Source organism: Hyla sarda, chromosome 9 (genome assembly GCF_029499605.1).
Source record: "Hyla sarda isolate aHylSar1 chromosome 9, aHylSar1.hap1, whole genome shotgun sequence".
Lineage (NCBI taxonomy): Eukaryota > Metazoa > Chordata > Amphibia > Anura > Hylidae > Hyla > Hyla sarda.
This window is the reverse complement of record NC_079197.1, coordinates 87602214-87621794: the sequence shown is the minus strand read 5'-3', so window position 1 is coordinate 87621794 and position 19581 is coordinate 87602214. Positions and strand designations below refer to the sequence as shown.

The 19581-nt window shown below is 46.2% G+C and overlaps 1 protein-coding gene across 2 annotated transcripts in view; it reads left to right on the top strand.

Annotated features, from left to right (window-relative positions):
* Positions 1-3822: 3822 nt before the first annotated feature.
* The window catches only part of LAS1L (LAS1 like ribosome biogenesis factor), a 62156-nt gene continuing 46397 nt past the window's right edge, over positions 3823-19581 (top strand). The window contains exons 1-3 of one of the 2 annotated variants that reach the window (XM_056538277.1): positions 3823-3949; positions 6396-6521; positions 6825-6894. In XM_056538277.1, coding sequence (XP_056394252.1) covers positions 6409-6521; positions 6825-6894 — 183 coding nt within the window. In that variant the 5' untranslated portion in view covers positions 3823-3949; positions 6396-6408. Of the gene's footprint in view, positions 3950-4361; positions 4756-6395; positions 6522-6824; positions 6895-19581 lie in introns of those variants that run through there. The other variant, XM_056538276.1, reaches the window with a different exon arrangement.

Sequence of the window (19581 nt, the reverse complement as noted above, 5' to 3'; positions counted from 1 at the left end):
TCCGGCAGGGACAAGCGGAGGCTAGGAGTGGCCACTCGCTGCGGAAGAGGTGCAGGAGCTGGCGGAGGAGATGGTTGTTGCTGCTGTAGCTGAGACTGAAATTGCTGTAGCTGTGACTGAAGCTGCTGTAGCTGCGACTGGAGTTGCTGTGTCATGGTGGTCAAGTACGACAGCTGGTGATCTTGTTGGGCGATCTGTCGGGCTTGCTGGGCGACCAGTGTAGTGAGGTCGGCGACAACTGGCAGAGGAACTTCAGCGGGATCCATGGCCGGATCTACTGTCACGATGCCAGCTGGCAGGAGGTGGATCCTCTGTGCCAGAGAGGGATTGGCGTGGACCGTGCTAGTGGACCGGTTCTAAGTCACTACTGGTGTTCACCAGAGCCCGCCGCAAAGCGGGATGGTCTTGCTGCGGCGGTAGTGACCAGGTCGTATCCACTAGCAACGGCTCAACCTCTCTGACTGCTGAAGATAGGCGCGGTACAAGGGAGTAGACAGAAGCAAGGTCGGACGTAGCAGAAGGTCGGGGCAGGCAGCAAGAATCGTAGTCAATAAGGCAAAAGCAGGAGGTCAAGTACACAGTATGGACAAACACAGTAACGCTTTCACTAGGCTCTAAGGCAACAAGATCCGGCAAGGGAGTGCAGGGGCAGTGATCAGATATAGTCTGGGAGCAGGTGGAAGCCAATTAAGCTAATTGGGCCAGGCACCAATCATTGGTGCACTGGCCCTTTAAGTCTCAGGGAGCTGGCGCGCGCGCGCCCTAGAGAGCGGAGCCGCGCGCGCCAGCACATGACAGCAGGGGACCGGGACGGGTAAGTGACCTGGGATGCGATTCGCGAGCGGGCGCGTCCCGCTGTGCGAATCGCATCCCCGACGGCCATGACAGTGCAGCGCTCCCGGTCAGCGGGACCGACCGGGGCGCTGCGGAGAGAGAGACGCCGTAAGCGCTCCGGGGAGGAGCGGGGACCCGGAGCGCTAGGCATAACATATATATTTATTAAAACGTGACGGAAACTAAAATTTGGTATATGTGTAATCAGGCTGATGTAAAGTATCAAAATAATATGTAAATTTGACCACAAGGTGAATGGCGAAAAAAAGAAAGACTCAAAATTTGCTTTTTTTCAATTTCACCTCACAAATAATTTTTTTTGTTTCAGAGCATAAGTTATGGAAAAATGTAAGGTGTCATTACAAAGTATAATTCCCCGCAAAAAAAAAAAAAAGCCTCATATGGGTTTGTAGATGGAAAAATAAGAGTTATGGCTGTTATTGGGCGAGGAGGAAAAAATGAAAGTGCAGAAACTAATAAAGACCTTATTTACGTATCAGGACAAGTGGATTTTTTTGAGGGACAAGTAGATTGTGTTCCGCTTTAGTCCCTTGGACAAGTATTTTTATTTTTTTATTTCCACACCCCTGATAGACCAAACTACAAAGCGTTAGGCCGGTCCATTGTGCGCCTAATTTATCAAAAGGCGCACGGCTCTTGATAAATTCTGCGCACAGACTTTAGGATCTATGCTTTAGACTGTATATAAACCTGCTCCAACATGATCTGACATTTCGGCGTACTTTCAGCCGATGCGTCTAAAATAGACTAGAATGCATCATGGTCTAAAAATCCTTTAAAGCAAAAGTCGCAGAAAAGTCGCACATATTTAGACTGCGACTTTCTGTGTGACAAATTTAGACAGAAAAAAACAGTCTAAATCCTTTGATAAATCTCCCCCAATGTACTTGAGCAGCAACTCAAACTGACTAGGCTAACTAACTATAAACACTTGACCTCTACCTCTAATTCTGGGATAGAGGATATAGCTAAGCAACTATTGGACATGAGTTGACTATATACTACTTCCCTTAATGCTTAATGCGTACCTGTCATAAAACTGTAAAAAAAAAAAAAAAAGTGCTTTTACATGTTGTTTTATGTATCTAGCTTTTGTATTTGGCTCAGAAATCATTCTGTTCTGCTGCCCACTCATTCTGACAGTCACTGCTCAGAAATGGGCATGTCCAAGGCAATCACTGTCTTGCTCTTACTCATCATGCATTCACTTCTGTCCTGAGTCTGCTTTTCTGTATTGGGTTTCTTCATCCAATCACTGCAGGCTGTTCTGTAATCCCCTCCTCTGGTTTTAGACATTAGTCTGATAGACAGGGCAGGGTGAGCACAGAGGAGTGTTAATCTGACTCTCACTTCCTGGACGTCTGCTTAAAGGAAATCTGTCACCAGTGTCACCTTCATTAGGTCTCCTTGAAGATTCAGCCCAGCAGTTTGGCCCTGTGATCCGCCCCCTCCCTACCCCCACATAGTCGCCCATACCCCCACGCTCCCAGCCCCACCCCATAGACCACGCCCCTACCCCGATCACAGATTGTATTGCTTTTGTTATTCGATCTCTTGTGCTTTTCTATTACAGGATTGAGCGGAGTGTTAGAGTAGCATGATGTGCGATGTATAGCTTAGGGAACCTTTGCTGTGTATTGTACTGTCATGCTTTGTGTGATTGTAATTTATTGTATGACTTGTAATGACTGAACGGACAATAAAGCTCTTTCAATAACCTTCACTAACCTGTCGGTACCGACAGGTAGTGCAGGTGACACTGATGACAACGGTACTTACCTTGTCCCGTTCCGTACAGTTGTTCTTTGGTAATCTTCTCCGGTATCTTCAGCTTCGGGACGGCTTGGAGCATGGGTGGAGCTTAGTGACATCACCGCAGCTGTTTTCTGCTAGCTCCCACTGCTAGAGAACCGAAGCGGTGATGTCACTAAGCTCCACCCATGCTCCAAGCTGCGCCCAAAGCTGATAATACTGGAGAAGATTACCGAAGAACGACTGCACAGTACGGAAAAAGGTAAGTACCGTTTTCATCAGTGTCACCTTCACTACCTACCGGTAGCGACAGGTAGTGCAGGTGACACTGGTGACAGATTTCCTTTAAAGGAGAAGACTCGCAGGATAGGGGATAAGTCTTAGATCACTGGTGATTCCACCGCTGGGGCCCCCACGATCTCCTGTATGGAGCCCCGGCTCTCCCTGGGAGCGGCGCGTCACGACCCCAGCACAAAGTGGGGGAACACCATGCCCCCTCCATATATCTCTATAGGAGAGCCGTTTGGCTATATGGAGGGGTTGTGACATGCCGCTTTGGGAGAGAGCCAGGGCTCCAAACAGGAGTTCGCAGCGGGGCCCCAGTAGTCGGACCCCCTGCGATCTAAAACTGATATCATGTGAGGCACAGTGTAAACTGTTGCGGTACAAAATTACATTCTATGTAAATAAAATTTTTTGGGTCACATTATTGTGGTGTCCCGGTGCTGTACACCTACTGTGCCTTGTGTTATGGGTCCCCAGGGTCAGAGTTCCTCCGTGCTGATGGGATGCTCTTAGTGGGATAACCCCTAGTCACCTCTTCCTTCTTTAATCTTGTGTGTATAGGCTCAGCCTATTACCGACCGGGGCGGGACATCGCTATGGCCGGTGATACGCCGACGGCTCTGTGGCGTCCCCGTCCCCAGGAAGTGGAATGACGTCAGCACTGTCGGACCGTGAGGCCTGTGCCGGACCAACGGGGGCTCGTAGGAAGATATGTATGAGTTTATTTTGTTTATTTTTGAGGCCCGGGCATGGGCATATATAAAGGTGTACCACTACAGTTGTCCTTTAATAATTATATTGTTCTGCTAAGGTTAAGGACCTTCCAGGTCAGGTGCTCATGTCACGTGTTGTACCACAATGCTTTGTATTAGGACTGACAGGTCTGGGGGACCAATAAGCTTGAAGCCTGCCCTTTTAGATATAAGGGTGCTGTTATCCAATCCTCGCTCTCTTGGGTTCCGGACTAGCAGAGAGAGAGAGAGAGAGAGAAGCTCTGTGTATAAATTCAAGACAAATCTAGGCCTGAAGCCTGCTAACTTAAGCTGAATACAAAACCGTGAGTTCAATGCTGGACCTAAACAATTCCCCTAAATTCAGTGGAACAGCGTAAAGCAATTACTTCAAGCTTATTCCCTATAAGGTCCCAACCAAACCTGTGAGGAGCCCAAAGTCCGGTCCTCTGTAAAGACTGTTACTACATTTAACCTGCATAAAATCTGCAGTAAAGTTATCTTCACTTTACTAAAACTCCGGTTGTGGACAATCCTTTATTCCTCCCTATCGTTCCTGGGACGGGTGGTGGTAGTATATATATACAGAGAGGAACCCGCACCCTGGTGTCACGACAGTTAAGGGTTAATCCAACACCCTTTCATCACTGCACAGCTACACTCTACCTACCCTACACCCCCAAGCTACCACATTATTATTATTATTATTATTATTATTGGAAGAGGTGAAGCTGCATCTCTGAGAAGTACATAGGGGCATAGTTTCATTTATAACGATAAATGTCCAGTTTCTGTAGTTTTACAACAGCTGGAGGCGCATTGGTTGAGAAACAATGCTGTAACAGTCATTTAGCATCATGAACAAGGAAACGTCCATAAGACACAGCCCGGAACCTAGAGTAGGCGCTTCTGTTCCCGGACGGTGCTGTTTGCTGTTACCCTCCACCAAAACAAAGACGATCCCTGATTGGCGGAGAGGCCGAACTGTGCTGCCGCTGGGGATGGCGGGCGAGCGGCGGGTCGTTGCCTGGATCAGTAAGGCAGAATGGGAGCAGGTGCTGGAGTATCTGTACAGCCGGGACTGCAAGCTCCAGCGGGAAGCGCTGCATCAGATCTCCGCCTGGAAGAGCAGGTCAGGGGGCAGCGTGTGCCCGGAGCGCCGCCATGGCTACTACCATTCATTGCCTACACTGCTGTCTGCCTGTCCTGGTGTATACTGACGACGTGATACCACATGACAGGCTGTGATGTGTGACTGACCATACACCTGGGTCACCTGACCGACCATAGGGGGCGATGTAAGACACAAGTCAGGAGAATCACGTGTGCATAATGCAGTGTTTCCCAAGCAGGGTGCCTCCAGCTGTTGCTTTTGGCTGTCCGGGCATGCTGGGAGATGTAGTTATGTAACAGCTGGGGGGCACCCTGCTTAGGAAACAGTGGCTTTACTGCATTGTACAGTGTGGGGACCATGGGGCCACCAGATTACTAGTTACCTGCTCTTTCCTGTTGTTTCCCAGCACTGACATTATTAAGGCCGTATTCAGACAGATGAGATTTACAATCCGGCATATGTATTCCTTTTGCTGTGGCTTTCCAGCGGATTGGCACAGAGATAACCCGCATTGTCACCCTTAGGCCACTTATTTCAGCAATGCAGCAGGAGACGTGCCATAGCATGCGCATGGGGCTGTGGAAACCTCGTGCCCATGTGTGGGATGGAAATTGCTGGTAGATTGAATGGAGGTCATTGATGACAGGACCGATCAGTATCCTATGTCTGGTCACCTGTCATAATGAAGAATATTCCTCAGATTGACTGCAGTTTCCCTTCACATGTGATGATCTGCGTGTAGCCATATTGTCACCCTGCCTCCTCCATTAGAATGTAGTACGGACACAATGGAGGGGGCTGTACAATACAGTACTGCAGTCTTCTTACTCCTGCCAGTATGTTTTCTTCTGACTGGAGCTGTCTGCTGAGCAGCCACAAACTGTTACTGGAAGGAGGAATAAGAGGACTGCAGCGAGGACCAGAAGTCACAGCGGGAGGTAAGTATGCATACTTTTTTTTTTTTTAAGTGAACAGGTGGCATCTAAAGTAAATGTATATATCCTCAGAAAAGCCTTTAGATCTATCAGAACTAGTTGTCCATGTTCTAGATGAGTGTTATAGGAAACATTTGTAAAGGTTATTCCAAATGAGCTACAGCTGTAGTCCAAAGCAGTACATAGAGTTGTATGCAATCTTGTGGACAACAGCAGGCGCTGAGCTGGCATGTATATAGGGACATGGACATACATGAGCAAATGTACAGTAAGTCCAGCTTAACTCCGTGTGTGATCCTGGGTTATTTGACCTCCCAAATTGACAGATGTTTTCCATTGGTTGTCTTTTTCATCTGTCTCTCCTTGATACCCTGTCAAGAAAGGTCCTTGAGGACCCAATTGTCCAATTTGGTATCTTTAGGACAGTGTTTTTCAAACAGCTTGCCACCAGCTTTAGCAAAACTACAACTCCCAGCATGCTGGGAATTGTAGTTTTGCAACATCCGGAGACACACTATTTGGAAAACACTGCTTTAGGGGATGACTAACCCGAACTAACTATTTACACATTGATTTTTTGTATCATCATGATGTGACGTTTCGCTTTATACAACTTTACCATATTACTGGGGCAGATTGAGTGTGGTCCAGTTTATCTATTGAGTGTGTGTGGTGGCTTCTAGTATATCTCCTAAATTCATTTAGAGTGTCTGCTTCTTACAGGTATGGAAACAGCATGCCACTTGCTGTAGAGTGCACTGCTGACCTGGTGCGATGTAAAATCCTTGATGTTAGCGGTGGGATGGGAGAACAGGAGCTGGAGTTACTCTATGGATTGGCACTTGTCAGGTTAGTATGTTACTGGTATATATCCCTTGCAGGGAAAATGTAAATTTTTTTATTCACCCTTTGCTAGGATCATACTCAGAATTCTCCGTACGGAAAAAATCGTTCCAGAGCTTCCGAGTTCATAATTTTGGTTGTGGAATTTTAGCTGCGAAATGTCCGCAACTGAAATTCCAAGGTGTACGCTGTGCAATCCCATTGCGGTCGGAAAAATCTGTGCAGTGTGAACCTAGCCTTACACTGCATGCTGGTAACATTTCATATGCTATAGATTGTGGGATTTACCTTGTTTTCTTTATCTTACAGGTTTGTAAATATAATCACAGAACCGAAACAGAAATCTATTTCGGTCCCCTTAAGGCGCCTGGCTAATGAGGTGAGTGTCTAATATTGCTCTCATTAAATATTTAAAGGGAATGTGTTGCCTAGATTTTTTTCCCTTTTATTATGCCCAGATACTGAAACCTCTTCTCTCCCCCACCTCCCTAATGTTTTAATGTTTATATTTTCTGATTGTAATTTTTTTGGGGGGAAGCCATCTTGACTGAGCTTTTTTTTACAGCCTTTAGTAATATGCTTTACTGCAGGACCCACGAACAATAGACAGGACCTGTCTCATTCAGATTAACCCCTTAAGGACACAGGACGTAAATGTACGTCCTGGTGAGTTGGTACTTAACGCACCAGGACGTACATTTACGTCCACACTGTTTTATGCCACAGCGGCACCCGACAGCGTTATTCTGTGAAGATGCCTGCTGTTTTCTAACAGCAGGCATCTTCACACAATGCCTAGGGGGGACTTAATCCCCTCCTGTAACGGCGATCACCGTGATTGGACAGTACATTCATACTGTCTTATCACGGTGATCTGGGGACATTGCGACCCCCGGAGTGGATAAAATCGCGGTAATTGGAGCTGTCCGACACAGCTCCAATCACCGTTCACTAAAAGAGGGAGGTGGAAGGATAGCCACCCCCTCCGATCGCTGCGAATGGCCGGCCCAGACCAGTCCGGCCAATCGCAGCGCTCTGCGGTGTTTGAATATCTCCTCCCCGCGATTTGCCCGCTCACTGGAGTCCGGGCACAGCGTGGGGAAGGAGCTCAGCGGCAGCTGTGGCGGGTACCTTAAGATCTGCGGGTCAGCGGCGGCGTTCAGCGGGAGACCGGGCGGTGCGTGGCGGAGCCTGGAGGAGACCATCTGCTCCGTGCGGCAGCTCTCCCCGGGCACAGGGGAGCGGCGATTCCTGGCGGGAGATCGGGCAGTGAGTGGCGGAGCCCATCTGCTCTGTGCGGCAGCTTGTTGGTAAGTGAGGGTGAGCTGTAGAGCAGGCAGGGACAGTTAGTGTACAGGGCTTTTCTGCACCTGCACTGCTCTGTGGGTCTGTGTGACCTATCAGAGCATTTGCAGTATAATTTTCTCTTTTTAATTTTTGTTTTTTCTTTGCTTTTTTTCCCTTTTTTATTTTTTTTATTTTTTTGCTTTTTCTTTTCTTGCAGCTTTCTTTTTTTTTCTTTTTGCTTTTTTGCGGTCCGTGCCAACAGTCGCAGTTCTGCACTGTGTGGCCAGACCGCACCCTACTGTTGTACAAGCACTACAATACACTATTGCACTATTCACAAATAAAGTTAGTGAAAACACTACATTTACACACACCCTGAATCCCCCCCATCCCCGTCCCCCCAAAAAAAATTATAATGTCCTGTAGAGGGTCCATGTTTTCGGCGGAGGAGGCATACGCCATGCTTGCCTCTGACTCCGAATCAGTCAGTGATGGGGAAGAGGAAGACCCTACCCTCCTTTTTTCTTCCTCTTCCTCATCATCCAGTAAAGATGACCATCCCCCCCCCCCCCGGCGGCGCTTGCCCCAGGCAATGCCGGGGGAGGCTCCACAATCTAGTAGCCCTGTATCCCGTACGGTGTTCCCTGGCCACCTATAGGTGACCTCGTCTGGACCCCGGTTCCAGACGATTATGCGCCACTGATTCCTGGGTTTTCTGGAATCCAAATTGACACCACAGGCCTCACTGAAATGGACTTTTTAACGTTTTTTTTTTCAGTGAGGAATTTGTCAATTTGATGGTGGCGCAAACAAACTTGTATGCCGAGCAGTTTGTAGCCCAGCATCCCAATGCTTTTTTGCCTAGGCCCGACAGATGGACCCCCACCAATGCAGCTGAGATTAGGACATTTTGGGGCCTCATGCTGCATATGGGCCTGGTCTAAAAGCCAACTATTAGGCAATACTGGAGTGGGGATGTTCTGTATCACACTCCCCTCAACAGTATGGCCATGACACGGCCACGCTTTGAGGCAATCCTCAAATGTTTGCATTATGTGGATAATGCAACGTGCCCGTCCCGAAATGATCCCACATATGACCGCCTATTCAAAATCAGGCCATTTATAGATCATTTCAGTAAAAAATTTGCAGAGGCATATGTCCCTCAAAAAGCAGGTGGCCATTGACGAGTCCCTTATTAGCTTCAAATGTAGACTCCATTTCCGCCAGTACATTCCCAGTAAAAGGGCAAGGTATGGCGTGAAAGTATACAAGCTCTGTGAGAGCACCTCAGTGTACACTTACAGATTTAGGGTGTACGAAGGTAAGGATTCCCGCATTGAACCCCCAGAATGTCCCCCCATCCTGGGAGTTAGCGGGAAAATTGTGTGGGAACTGATGTACCCACTGCTTGATAAAGGTTACCACTTATACATGGATAACTTTTATACAAGCATACCCCTCTTCAAGTCTCTTTCCGCCGGAGCCACTGCTGCTTGTGGCACTGTGCGGAGAAGTCAGCGAGGCCTTCTGACAAATCTCCCACCAATCCCTAGGGGTGAATATAGGTCCGTTACTAGTGAAAATCTTCTGTTGGTCAGATATAAGGACAAGAGGGATGTCCTTATGCTGACCACCATTCACGGTAATGGCAGCACCCCTGTCACTGTACGAGGTACCACTAATACGGTCCTCAAACCGCATTGTGTCCTCGGGTACAATCAGTATATGGGAGGAGTTGATCTCTCAGATCAAGTCCTCACCCCATATAACGCCATGCGCAAAATCAGAAGATGGTACAAAAAATAGCATTGTACATGGTCCAGACTGCATTGTACAACGCTTTTGTACTATTCCGCAGCGCAGGCAACGCAGGGACATTCCTGCAGTACCAGGAGGTAGTGATCATGACCCTGATCTTTGGTGACCAGGAAGGAGCGGGCCCAAGTACCTCTGGAACTGTAGGCCCGCGTATCGTACCAGGGCAACATTTTCCAGGAGAGACCTGAAAAACCAGGCCTCTGCATCAAAGAATGCTTCAAGGCGTATCATACGTCTGTGGAGTATTTATGACTTACCCCATTTTTATTCTTCCTCAAATTTAAGTGCGTTGTACACGAGCCATACGGCGTTGTATACCACTTTTTTGTTATTTTCCAATGCATTGGTGACGTTGTACAGGAGCCTGGGACCGCGGCTATGTACTGCGCTTTTCCGACGCATTGGCAACACAGGGACATTCCAGTCCCTGGTTGTAATAATCCCCCAAAAGTTCCAAGAACGTTGATCCAGGGACTTATTCTGATTGCCATATTTGGAGTCGGGAAGGAATTTTTCCCCCTGGAGGCAAATTGGCATCCGCCTCAAGGTTTTTTTTGCCTTCCTCTGGATCAACACAGTAGGGCAGTGTTTCCCAACCAGGTTGCCCACAGCTATTGCAAAACTATAACTCCCAACATGCTAGGAGTCACAGTTTTGCAACAGCTGGAGGCACCCAGGTTGGGAAACGCTGACATAGGCAGAGATTTACTAACTGCGGTGTTTTGGTACACCGCATGTAAGTAAAACTCTGCAACTATCAGCCACCCCTGGGCAAATCACTAATTTAAAGGGGTATTCCGGGGTCTGGTAGGTTATTTTAACCTATTTTCATCTTATCCCCTATCCTTTGGATAGGGGATAAGTTGAATGATCGCACTGGTCCCGCCGCTAGGGACCCCTGTGATCTCGGCGCAGCGCCCGGCATAGTTTGCCGCCGCTGCTTCCGGGACGGGGCGTGACACTGACGTCACGTCTGGCCCCCTCCATTCACTTCCATGGGAGGGGGCGTGACCGCCGGGAGCAACTTCCCAGAAGGCCGTCACGCCCCCCTCCCATAGAAATGAATGGAGGGGGCCTGACGTGACGTCAGTGTTACGCCCCGTCCCAGAAGCAGCGCCAGCAAACTATGCCAAGGGCTGCGCCAAGATCACAGGGGTCCACAGCGGCACGACCCCGGCGATCATTCATCTTATCTCCTATCCTTTGGGTAGGGGATAAGATGGAAATAGGTTAAAATAACCTACCAGACCCTGAAATACCCCTTTAAGCCACAAATGTGCATGGCGCTCTCTCACTCCTGAGTCCCGTTGCATGTGCCTGGCAACAGTTTAGGACCACATATGGGGTATTTCTGTCCACGGGAGAAATTGCTTCACCATTTTGGGGGGGGGGGGCTTTTTCTACTTTTACCTTTTGTGAAAACGAAAAGTTGGGGGCTATACCAGCATATTAGTGTAAAAAAAGTACACTTTAAAGAAGGTAAAAGAAGAAAAAGTAAAGTATGTAAAGTGCTCAGCGGGTGCACAACAAGGCTCAGGAATGAGAGCACACCATGTACATTTAGGCCTAAATTGATGATTTTTACAGGATTGGCTAATAGTTGTAGCATTTCTGACATAAACTCCCCCCCAAAAAACACCCACATGTGACCCCATTTTGGAAACTACACCCCTCAAGGAATGTAACAAGGGGTGCAGTGAGCATTAGGACCTTACAGGTGTCTGACAGATTTTTGGAACAGCGGCAGTGAAAATAAAATAAAAATTCCTTTTTCCGCTAACCTGTTGCTGTAGCCCCAAATTTTTCATTATCACAAGGGATGAAAAGAGTAAAAGCACCCCAAAATGCACCCCCATATGCCGATGTAAAGTGCTCTGCCGGCGCACTACAGGTCTCAGAAGGAAAGGAGCACCACCAGCATGGTCTGTTTGCAAGGCCCCATTATGCCAGGGCAGTGGAAACCCCCCACAAGTGACTCGTGTGAAATGGGGCTATAGATTTTGGGGGCCTTTTTCTCCTATTACCCCTTGTGAAAATGAAAAATTTGGAGTAACACCATCATTTTAGTGTTAAAAATCCAATTTTTCACTTTTATGACATACTGTTTAAAAAACCTGTGAGGAGTTAAGTCTAACTTTACCCCTTGTTACGTTCTCCAAGGGGTCTAGTTTCCAAAATATAATTCCATGTGTTTTTTTTTTTTTTTTTTTTGCTGTCCCTGCACCATAGGGGCTCCCTAAATGCGGCATGCCCCCCAAAAACCATTTCAGAAAATCCCATCTCTCCAAAATCCCCTTGTCGCTCCTTCGCTTCTGAGCCCTCTACTGCGCCCGCCGAACACTTTACATAGACATATGAGGTATGTGCTTACTCGAGAGAAATTGGGCTACAAATACAAGTACAAATTTTCTCCTTTTACCCCTTGTAAAAATTCAAAAATTGGGTCTACAAGAACATGCGAGTGTAAAAAATTAAGATTGTGAATTTTCTCCTTCACTTTGCTGCTATTCCTGTGAAACACCTAAAGGGTTAATACACTTATTGAATGTCATTTTGAATACTTTGGGGGGTGTAGTTTTTATAATGGGGTCATTTATGGGGTATTTCTAATATGAAGACCCTTCAAATCCACTTCAAACCTGAACTGGTCCCTGAAAAATATCGAGTTTGAAAATTTTGTGAAAAATTGGAAAATTGCTGCTGAACTTTGAAGCCCTCTGGTGCCTTCCAAAAGTAAAAACTCGTTAATTTTATGATGTAACCATAAAGTAGACATATTGTATATGGGAACAAAAAAAAATTATTTGGAATATCCATTTTCCTTACAAGCAGAGAGCTTCAAAGTTAGAAAAATGCTAAATTTTCATTTTTTTTTTTTTCATCAAATTTATGGATTTTTCACCAACAAAGGATGCAAGTTACCACAAAAATGTACCACTATGTTAAAGTAGAATATGTCACGAAAAAACAATCTCGGAATCAGAATAAGTAAAAGCATTCCAGAGTTATTAATGTTTAAAGTGACAGTGGTCAGATGCGCAAAAAATGGCCGGGTCCTTAAGGTCAAAAAGGACTGAGTCCTTAAAGGGTTAACTTAAAGGGGTATTCCAGGCCAAAACTTTTTTTTTTTTATATATATCAACTGGCTCTGGAAAGTTAAACAGATTTTGTAAATTACTTCGATTAAAAAATCTTAATCCTTCCAATAGCTATTAGCTTCTGAAGTTGAGTTGTTGTTTTCTGTCTAACTGCTTTCTGATGACTCTCACGTCCCGGGAGCTGTGCAGTTCCTATGGGGATATTTTCCCATCATGCACAGCTCCCGGGACATGACATCATCATTGAGCAGTTAGACAGAAAACTTCAGAAGCTAATAACTATTGGAAGGATTAAGATTTTTTAATAGAAGTAATATACAAATCTGTGTAACTTTCTGGAGCCAGTTGAGATATATATATATATATATATATATATATATATATGTTTTTGCCTGGAATACCCCTTTAAGACAGGACTAAGCATTCTCTGTACTCGGAAATGATCTAGACAGAACAGAAAGTCTCAGCTTAGCTTTAAGCTTAGGGGCCACAATGTAAACGGCAAGAATTCAGTATTATAAAATATAGATAGAAAAATTGAACATTATTGAAAAAAAATCTGCATAAATTCTTAACCCCCTAAGGACGCCGGGCGTATCCATACACCCCAGTTTTAAAGTCCTTAAGGACTGAGGGCGTGTGGGTACGCCCATGGGAATCATTCAGCAGGCATCCCTGACACCCTAAATAAATAAGGGGAATCGGGGGTGTCCAAGACACAAGCGACCGACCAATAGCAGATCGGGGGCGGGGTTAAAGTTCAGTTCTGGTCACCCCCCAATAGTCCGGGCAGAAAGGGGGGGGGAACCAACGGTGACCGGCGGGCGGCGATGATGTGCGGCTGGCTCCCTGACGCAGCATGCTGCAGACTACAGAAGCTGGTGAGTTGCCTAGCAACATCTGGAGAGCTACAGTTTGGAAACCACTATACAGTGGTCTCTAAACTGTAGCCCTCCAGATGTTTCAAAACTACAACTCCCAGCATGCCCACACATGTCGCATTTAGGAAGCCCCTATGGTGCCAGAACAGAAAAACAAAAAACAAATGGCATACTATTTTGGAAACTACACCCCCTGAGGAATGTAACAAGGGGTACAGTGAGCCTTAACACCCCACAGGTGTTTGACGACTTTTCGTTAAAGTTGGATGTGTAAATGAAGAAAAAATTATTTTCGCACTATAATACTGGTTTTTCCTCAAATTTTACATTTTTACAAGGGGTAATAGGAGAAAATGCTCCTCAAAACTTGTAACCCCATTGAGACTTTGGTGTTTTTTTGTGAATTTTTTTTTCCCGTAGAAGTCTATGGCGTTTTTGCAGGCGTTTTTTTATAAATGTTTTGACTCTAGCGATCCAAAAAAGGATGGAGGTACGCTTTTATATTTTTTTTTATTTTTTTGTAGGGTATGATAAACAATAAATACAGTAGGGATGGAAACTATTGTATTTAACGAAATGTATATATTTTTTTTTTAATGAAATTTTTATGTTTTAAACAGAGACCAATTTATGTGGGTGGGCAGTGACCTAAAAATTTATAAAGCAGCCATTTAATTGTAAACATATGTTTTTTGTTTTTTTTTACTTTTTGTGACTTTTTTTTTAGTAATGTATTTATGTGTTTAATAAGTGTCTGTTTTTTACTTTTTGTTTTTTGTTTTTTAAATTTTTTTTTAGTTACTACTACTACTCCCTGCATAGAACAGACTGTTCCATGCTGGGAGTTGTAGTACCTGTACTTATAGACAGATCACTCCGGGTGGGACTTCTGATACCCGCTGCAATCCTCCTGTATAAGCTATAGAAGCCGGCGGCACGGCTGCACTTCTCCGCTCCCCTGCCCGGCACTGTACTTTTCTGTAATGTGAAGCTTTCTTCACATCACAGATTCATATTTGCCGCTTAGAGTTGCGATTGGCCGGATGGATCCGGCCAATCACAACTCTCAGCGGCATATATGAATCTGTGATGTGAAGAGAACTTCACATCACAGAAGGATACAGGGCAGGGGAGCGGAGAGGGGAAACCGACCGCCCGCTTCTATAGCTTACTATAGCTTATAACCCATTGCGATCATCCTTCTGAGATGCAGAGCGGCTTTCTTCTGCGTTCCGCATCTCTGCACTATACGGCCGGCCAGTAATGTGAATAGAAATTCACATCACCGATTCATATTTCCTACTGAGAGCGGTGATTGGCTGCCACCATCCGGTCAATCACCGCTCTTAGTGGCAAATATGAATCAGTGATGTGAATTTCTATCATATCACTGGCCAGTCTGGAGTACAGAGCAAAGATGGGAGCACTGTAGAGAGCCACTCCGCATCACTGCAATATAAAGGACAATCGCAACGGGTGTCAGGTGTGACCCCGGGCGATCTTTCTATTAGAAGTACCTAAAAATAAAAAAAATAAAAAAATAATTAATAAAAAAATAAATAAAGTAGGAAAAATAATAAATTAATAAAAAAAAATGTAAAAAACACATAACTTTATTAAACACATACCGTATATACTCGAGTATACGCCGAGTTTTTCAACACGATTTTTCGTGCTGAAAACGCCCCCCTCGGCTTATACCCGGGTGAACTCACCGCCCTCAGTGGTCTTCAACCTGCGGACCTCCAGATGTTTCAAAACTACAACTCCCAGCAAGCCCGGGCAGCCATCGGCTGTCCGGGCTTGCTGGGAGTTGTAGTTTTGAAACCTCTGGCGGTCCGCAGGTTGAAGACCACTGCGGCCTTCGACATCATCCAGACCCCCCACCCCCTTTAGTTTTGTACTCTCCTCCGGCGGGACGTTAGGGTGCGCTGGTCCGGTGCTCCAGGACCGTCCGGTGGGATAGTCGTTCCGGGCCATCTTCACCGGGGGGGGCCTCTTCTCTGAGCTTTGCCTTGACGACGACACACAGGGACGTTCATTAGCAACGTGCCTGTGCGTCGTCGTCAAGGCAGCGCCTCTATTCCGGGCCCGAAGCGCGGAGAAGAGGCCCCCCGGTGAAGATGGACAACCTGGAACGACTGTCCTGCAGCACCGGACCAGCGCACCCTAACGTCCCTCCGGAGGTGAGTACAAAATTAAAGGGGGTGGGGGGTCTGGATGATGTCGAAGGCCGCAGTGGTCTTCAACCTGCGGACCTCCCAGAGGTTTCAAAACTACAACTCCCAGCAAGCCCGGACAGCCGATGACTGCCCGGGCTTGCTGAGAGTTGTAGTTTTGAAACATTTGGAGGTCCGCAGGTTGAAGACCACTGTATCAGACATTGACAAGCAGTGATGATGAAGGGGGGGGGGGCTGATGACATGTGGTGGTGATGATGATGAAGGGGGGGGTGTGGGATGATGACAAGGGGATGATGAAGGGGGGGTGTGTGGGATGACAAGGGGATGATGACAAGGGGATGATGACAAGGCGGTGATGATGAAGGGGGGGTGGGGATGATGACAAGGCGGTGATGATGAAGGGGGGGGGTGGGGATGATGACAAGGCGGTGATGATGAAGGGGGGGTGGGGATGATGACAAGGCGGTGATGATGGAGGGGGGATGATGACGGGGGTCTGGATGATGACGGGGGATGATGTATTTCCCACCCTAGGCTTATAGTCGAGTCAATAACTTTTCCTGGGATTTTGGGGTGAAATTAGGGGCCTCGGCTTATATTCAGGTTGGCTTATACTCGAGTATATACGGTAGTTAAAAAACATAACTAATATTTATTTTTACAATTAAATGGCCCTTTTTTACATTTTTAATATTGTTGATTTCATTTTTAGGTCCCTGCCCGCTACATAAATTAGTCCCGGTTTAAAAATTAATAAAAATGTTGTTCTAAAAAATATTAATTTTGTTACATAATTTTTTTTTTCCATCCCTACATCCCCAAAAACTCCAAAGGGGCCAAAAAATGCAATTTCCACACAGGCAAAAACACCGGAAAAAAGGCCAAAGAAACGCCATGGCGAAGTGGAAACCTAGCCTAAGGCTGATGCCAATTGCCCCATACCAGGGGAAAATTCCTTCCCGACTCTAAATACACTGCTCAAAAAAAATAAAGGAAACCCTAAGATAACACATCCTAGATCTGAATGAATGAACTAATTGTTTGAAATGCTTTCGCCTTTACATGAATGTGCTAACAACAAAATCACACACAAATTCTCAATGGAAATCAAATTTATCAACCCATGGAGGTCTGGAAATGGAGTCACACTCAAAATCAAAGTGGAAAACCACACTACAGACTGATCCAACTTTGCCACATGAGGTCTAGCATTGTCTTGCTTTAGGGGGAACACTGGGCCAACCGCACCAGCATATGGTCTCACAAGGGGTCTGAGGATCTCATTTCAGTACTTAATGGCAGTCAGGCTACCTCTGGCAAGCACATGGCTTTGTCCTGATGTACTGGCCTGTCTCCTGGTAGCGCCTCCATGCCCTGGACACTACACTGACAGACACGGCAAACCTTCTTGCCACAGCTCGCAGTGATGTGCCATCCTGGATGAGCTGCACTACCTGAGCCAACTGTGTGGGTTGTAGACTCCGTCTCATGCTACCACTAGAGTGAAAGCACCGCCAGCATTCAAAAGTGACCCAAACATCAGCCAGGAAGCATAAGAACTGAGAAGTAGTCTGTGGTCACAACCTGCAGAACCACTCCTTTATTGGGGGTGTCTTGCTAATTGCCTATGATTTCCACATGTTGTCTGTTCCATTTGCACCACAGCATGTGAAATTGATTGTCACTCAGTGTTGCTTCCTGAGTGGACAGTGTGATTTCACAGAAGTGTGATTGACTTGGAGTTACATTGTGTTGTTTAAGTGTTACCTTATATTTTTTTTGAGCAGTGTATGTCAATCGGGATAGGTCCCTGGGTCATTGTTCTGTCCCTATAAATCTAGTATCCATAACCTTTAATATTATTACTCTCCAGAAACATGTCTATAGGAATTCAAATATAGTATAGTGTATTGAAAAGAGCATTTGTTATGACTGATCTGTATTGGTGTGTATACAGTATCGCGTGTATATCACATGCACCAGTTTTATTGTTAAAGCGTACCTGTCATTGCCAAAAAAAAAAAAAAGTTACTCAGTACCTAATCCTGATCATGTACATATAATTATTAGGGATCGACCGATATCATTTTTTTAGGGCCAATAATCTGTGGAGGTTAGGGCCGATAGTCGATAACTTATACCGGAATATCGGTATAAGTTATCGGCTATTTACATCCCCCACCGCCCCCCCCCCCCCCATAGACCGCTGCCGCCACCCGCTTCTCTCTCCCTGCCTGTCCGGGGGTCCTGAGTCCTATCACCGCCACCGCCCCCCTCGCCGCACTGCGCCCCCTACTGCCACACCGGCACCGCACCACCCCGGCCCCATTGCCTCCCCCATCCCCAGTTTTATAATTACCTGTTCCCGGGGTCCACTCTACATCTGGCTCCGGTGGCGTCCTCCTGAGCTTTCACTGTGCGCACTGACGGTGACGTCGCGTCACGTCACTCGTCATTGCGCACAGCGTAATGCAGGACGCAACAGGAGCCAGAAGTAGCGTTGACCCCGGGCCCCGGGAACAGGTAATTATAAAACCGGGGATGGGGGAGGCAATAAGGGCCGGGGGGGCGGGGCATTATCGGCAAGGTAATTGCCCATACCAAAAATGCCCAAAATCGTGATTATCGGCCGATAATATTGGCCAAACCGATAATCGGTCGATCCCTAATAATTATGTGTCTAGGATCTATCTTGCCCTAACAAATAGCATTTATATCTTGCTCACTTGCTTTGTCTTGCCTTATGGAGGGGGCATGTCCATCTCTCTCACTCACTGTGGATTACTCATCTGCTCGGAGTCTGGGAGCAGCCTGGCAGTCTGCAAATCGCTGCACAGCAGTAGTTTTTATTCATACATTTTCTATCTGTTCCTAATAAAGCTGGATGCTAATCAACATACAGTCATGGCTGTAAATGTTGGCACCCCTGAAAGTATTTCTCACAGAAAAAGATTGCAGTAACATGTGTTTTGCTATACACATGTTTATTCCCTTTGTGTGTATTGAAACTAAACCAAAAAAGGGAGGAAAACAAGGATATTGGACATAATGTCACACCAAACTCCAAAAATGGGCTGGACAAAATTATGGAAAAATAAGATTGTTTCAAGCATGTGATGCTCCTTAAAACTCACCTGGGGCAAGTAACAGGTGTGGGCAATATAAAAATCACACCTGAAAGCAGATACAAAGGAGAGAAGTTCTGAGTCTTTGCATTGTGTGTCTGTGTGTGCCACACTAAGCATGGACAACAGAAAGAGGAGAAGAGAACTGTCTTGAGAACCAAAATTGTGGAAAAATATCAACAATCTCAAGGTTACAAGTCCATCTCCAGAGATCTAGATTTGCCTTTGTCCACAGTGCGCAACATTATCAAGAAGTTTGCAACCCATGGCACTGTAGCTAATCTCCATGGGTGTGGACGGAAGAGAAGAATTGATGAAAGGTGTCAACGCAGGATAGGATAAGCAGCCCCAAACAAGTTCCAAAGATATTTAAGCTGTCCTGCAGGCTCAGGGAGCATCAGTGTCATCGCAAACTATCCGTTGACATTTAAATGAAATGCTATGTCAGGAGACCCAGGAGGACCCCACTTCTGAAACAGAGACATAAAAAAGCAAGACTACATTTTGCCAAAATGAACTTGAGTAAGCCAAAATCCTTCTGGGGAAACCTTTTGTGGACAGATGAGACCAAGATAGAGCCTTTTGGTAAAGCACATCATTCTACTGTTCACCAAAAATGGAATGAGGCCTACAAAGAAAAGAACACAGTATCTACAGTGAAATATGGTGGA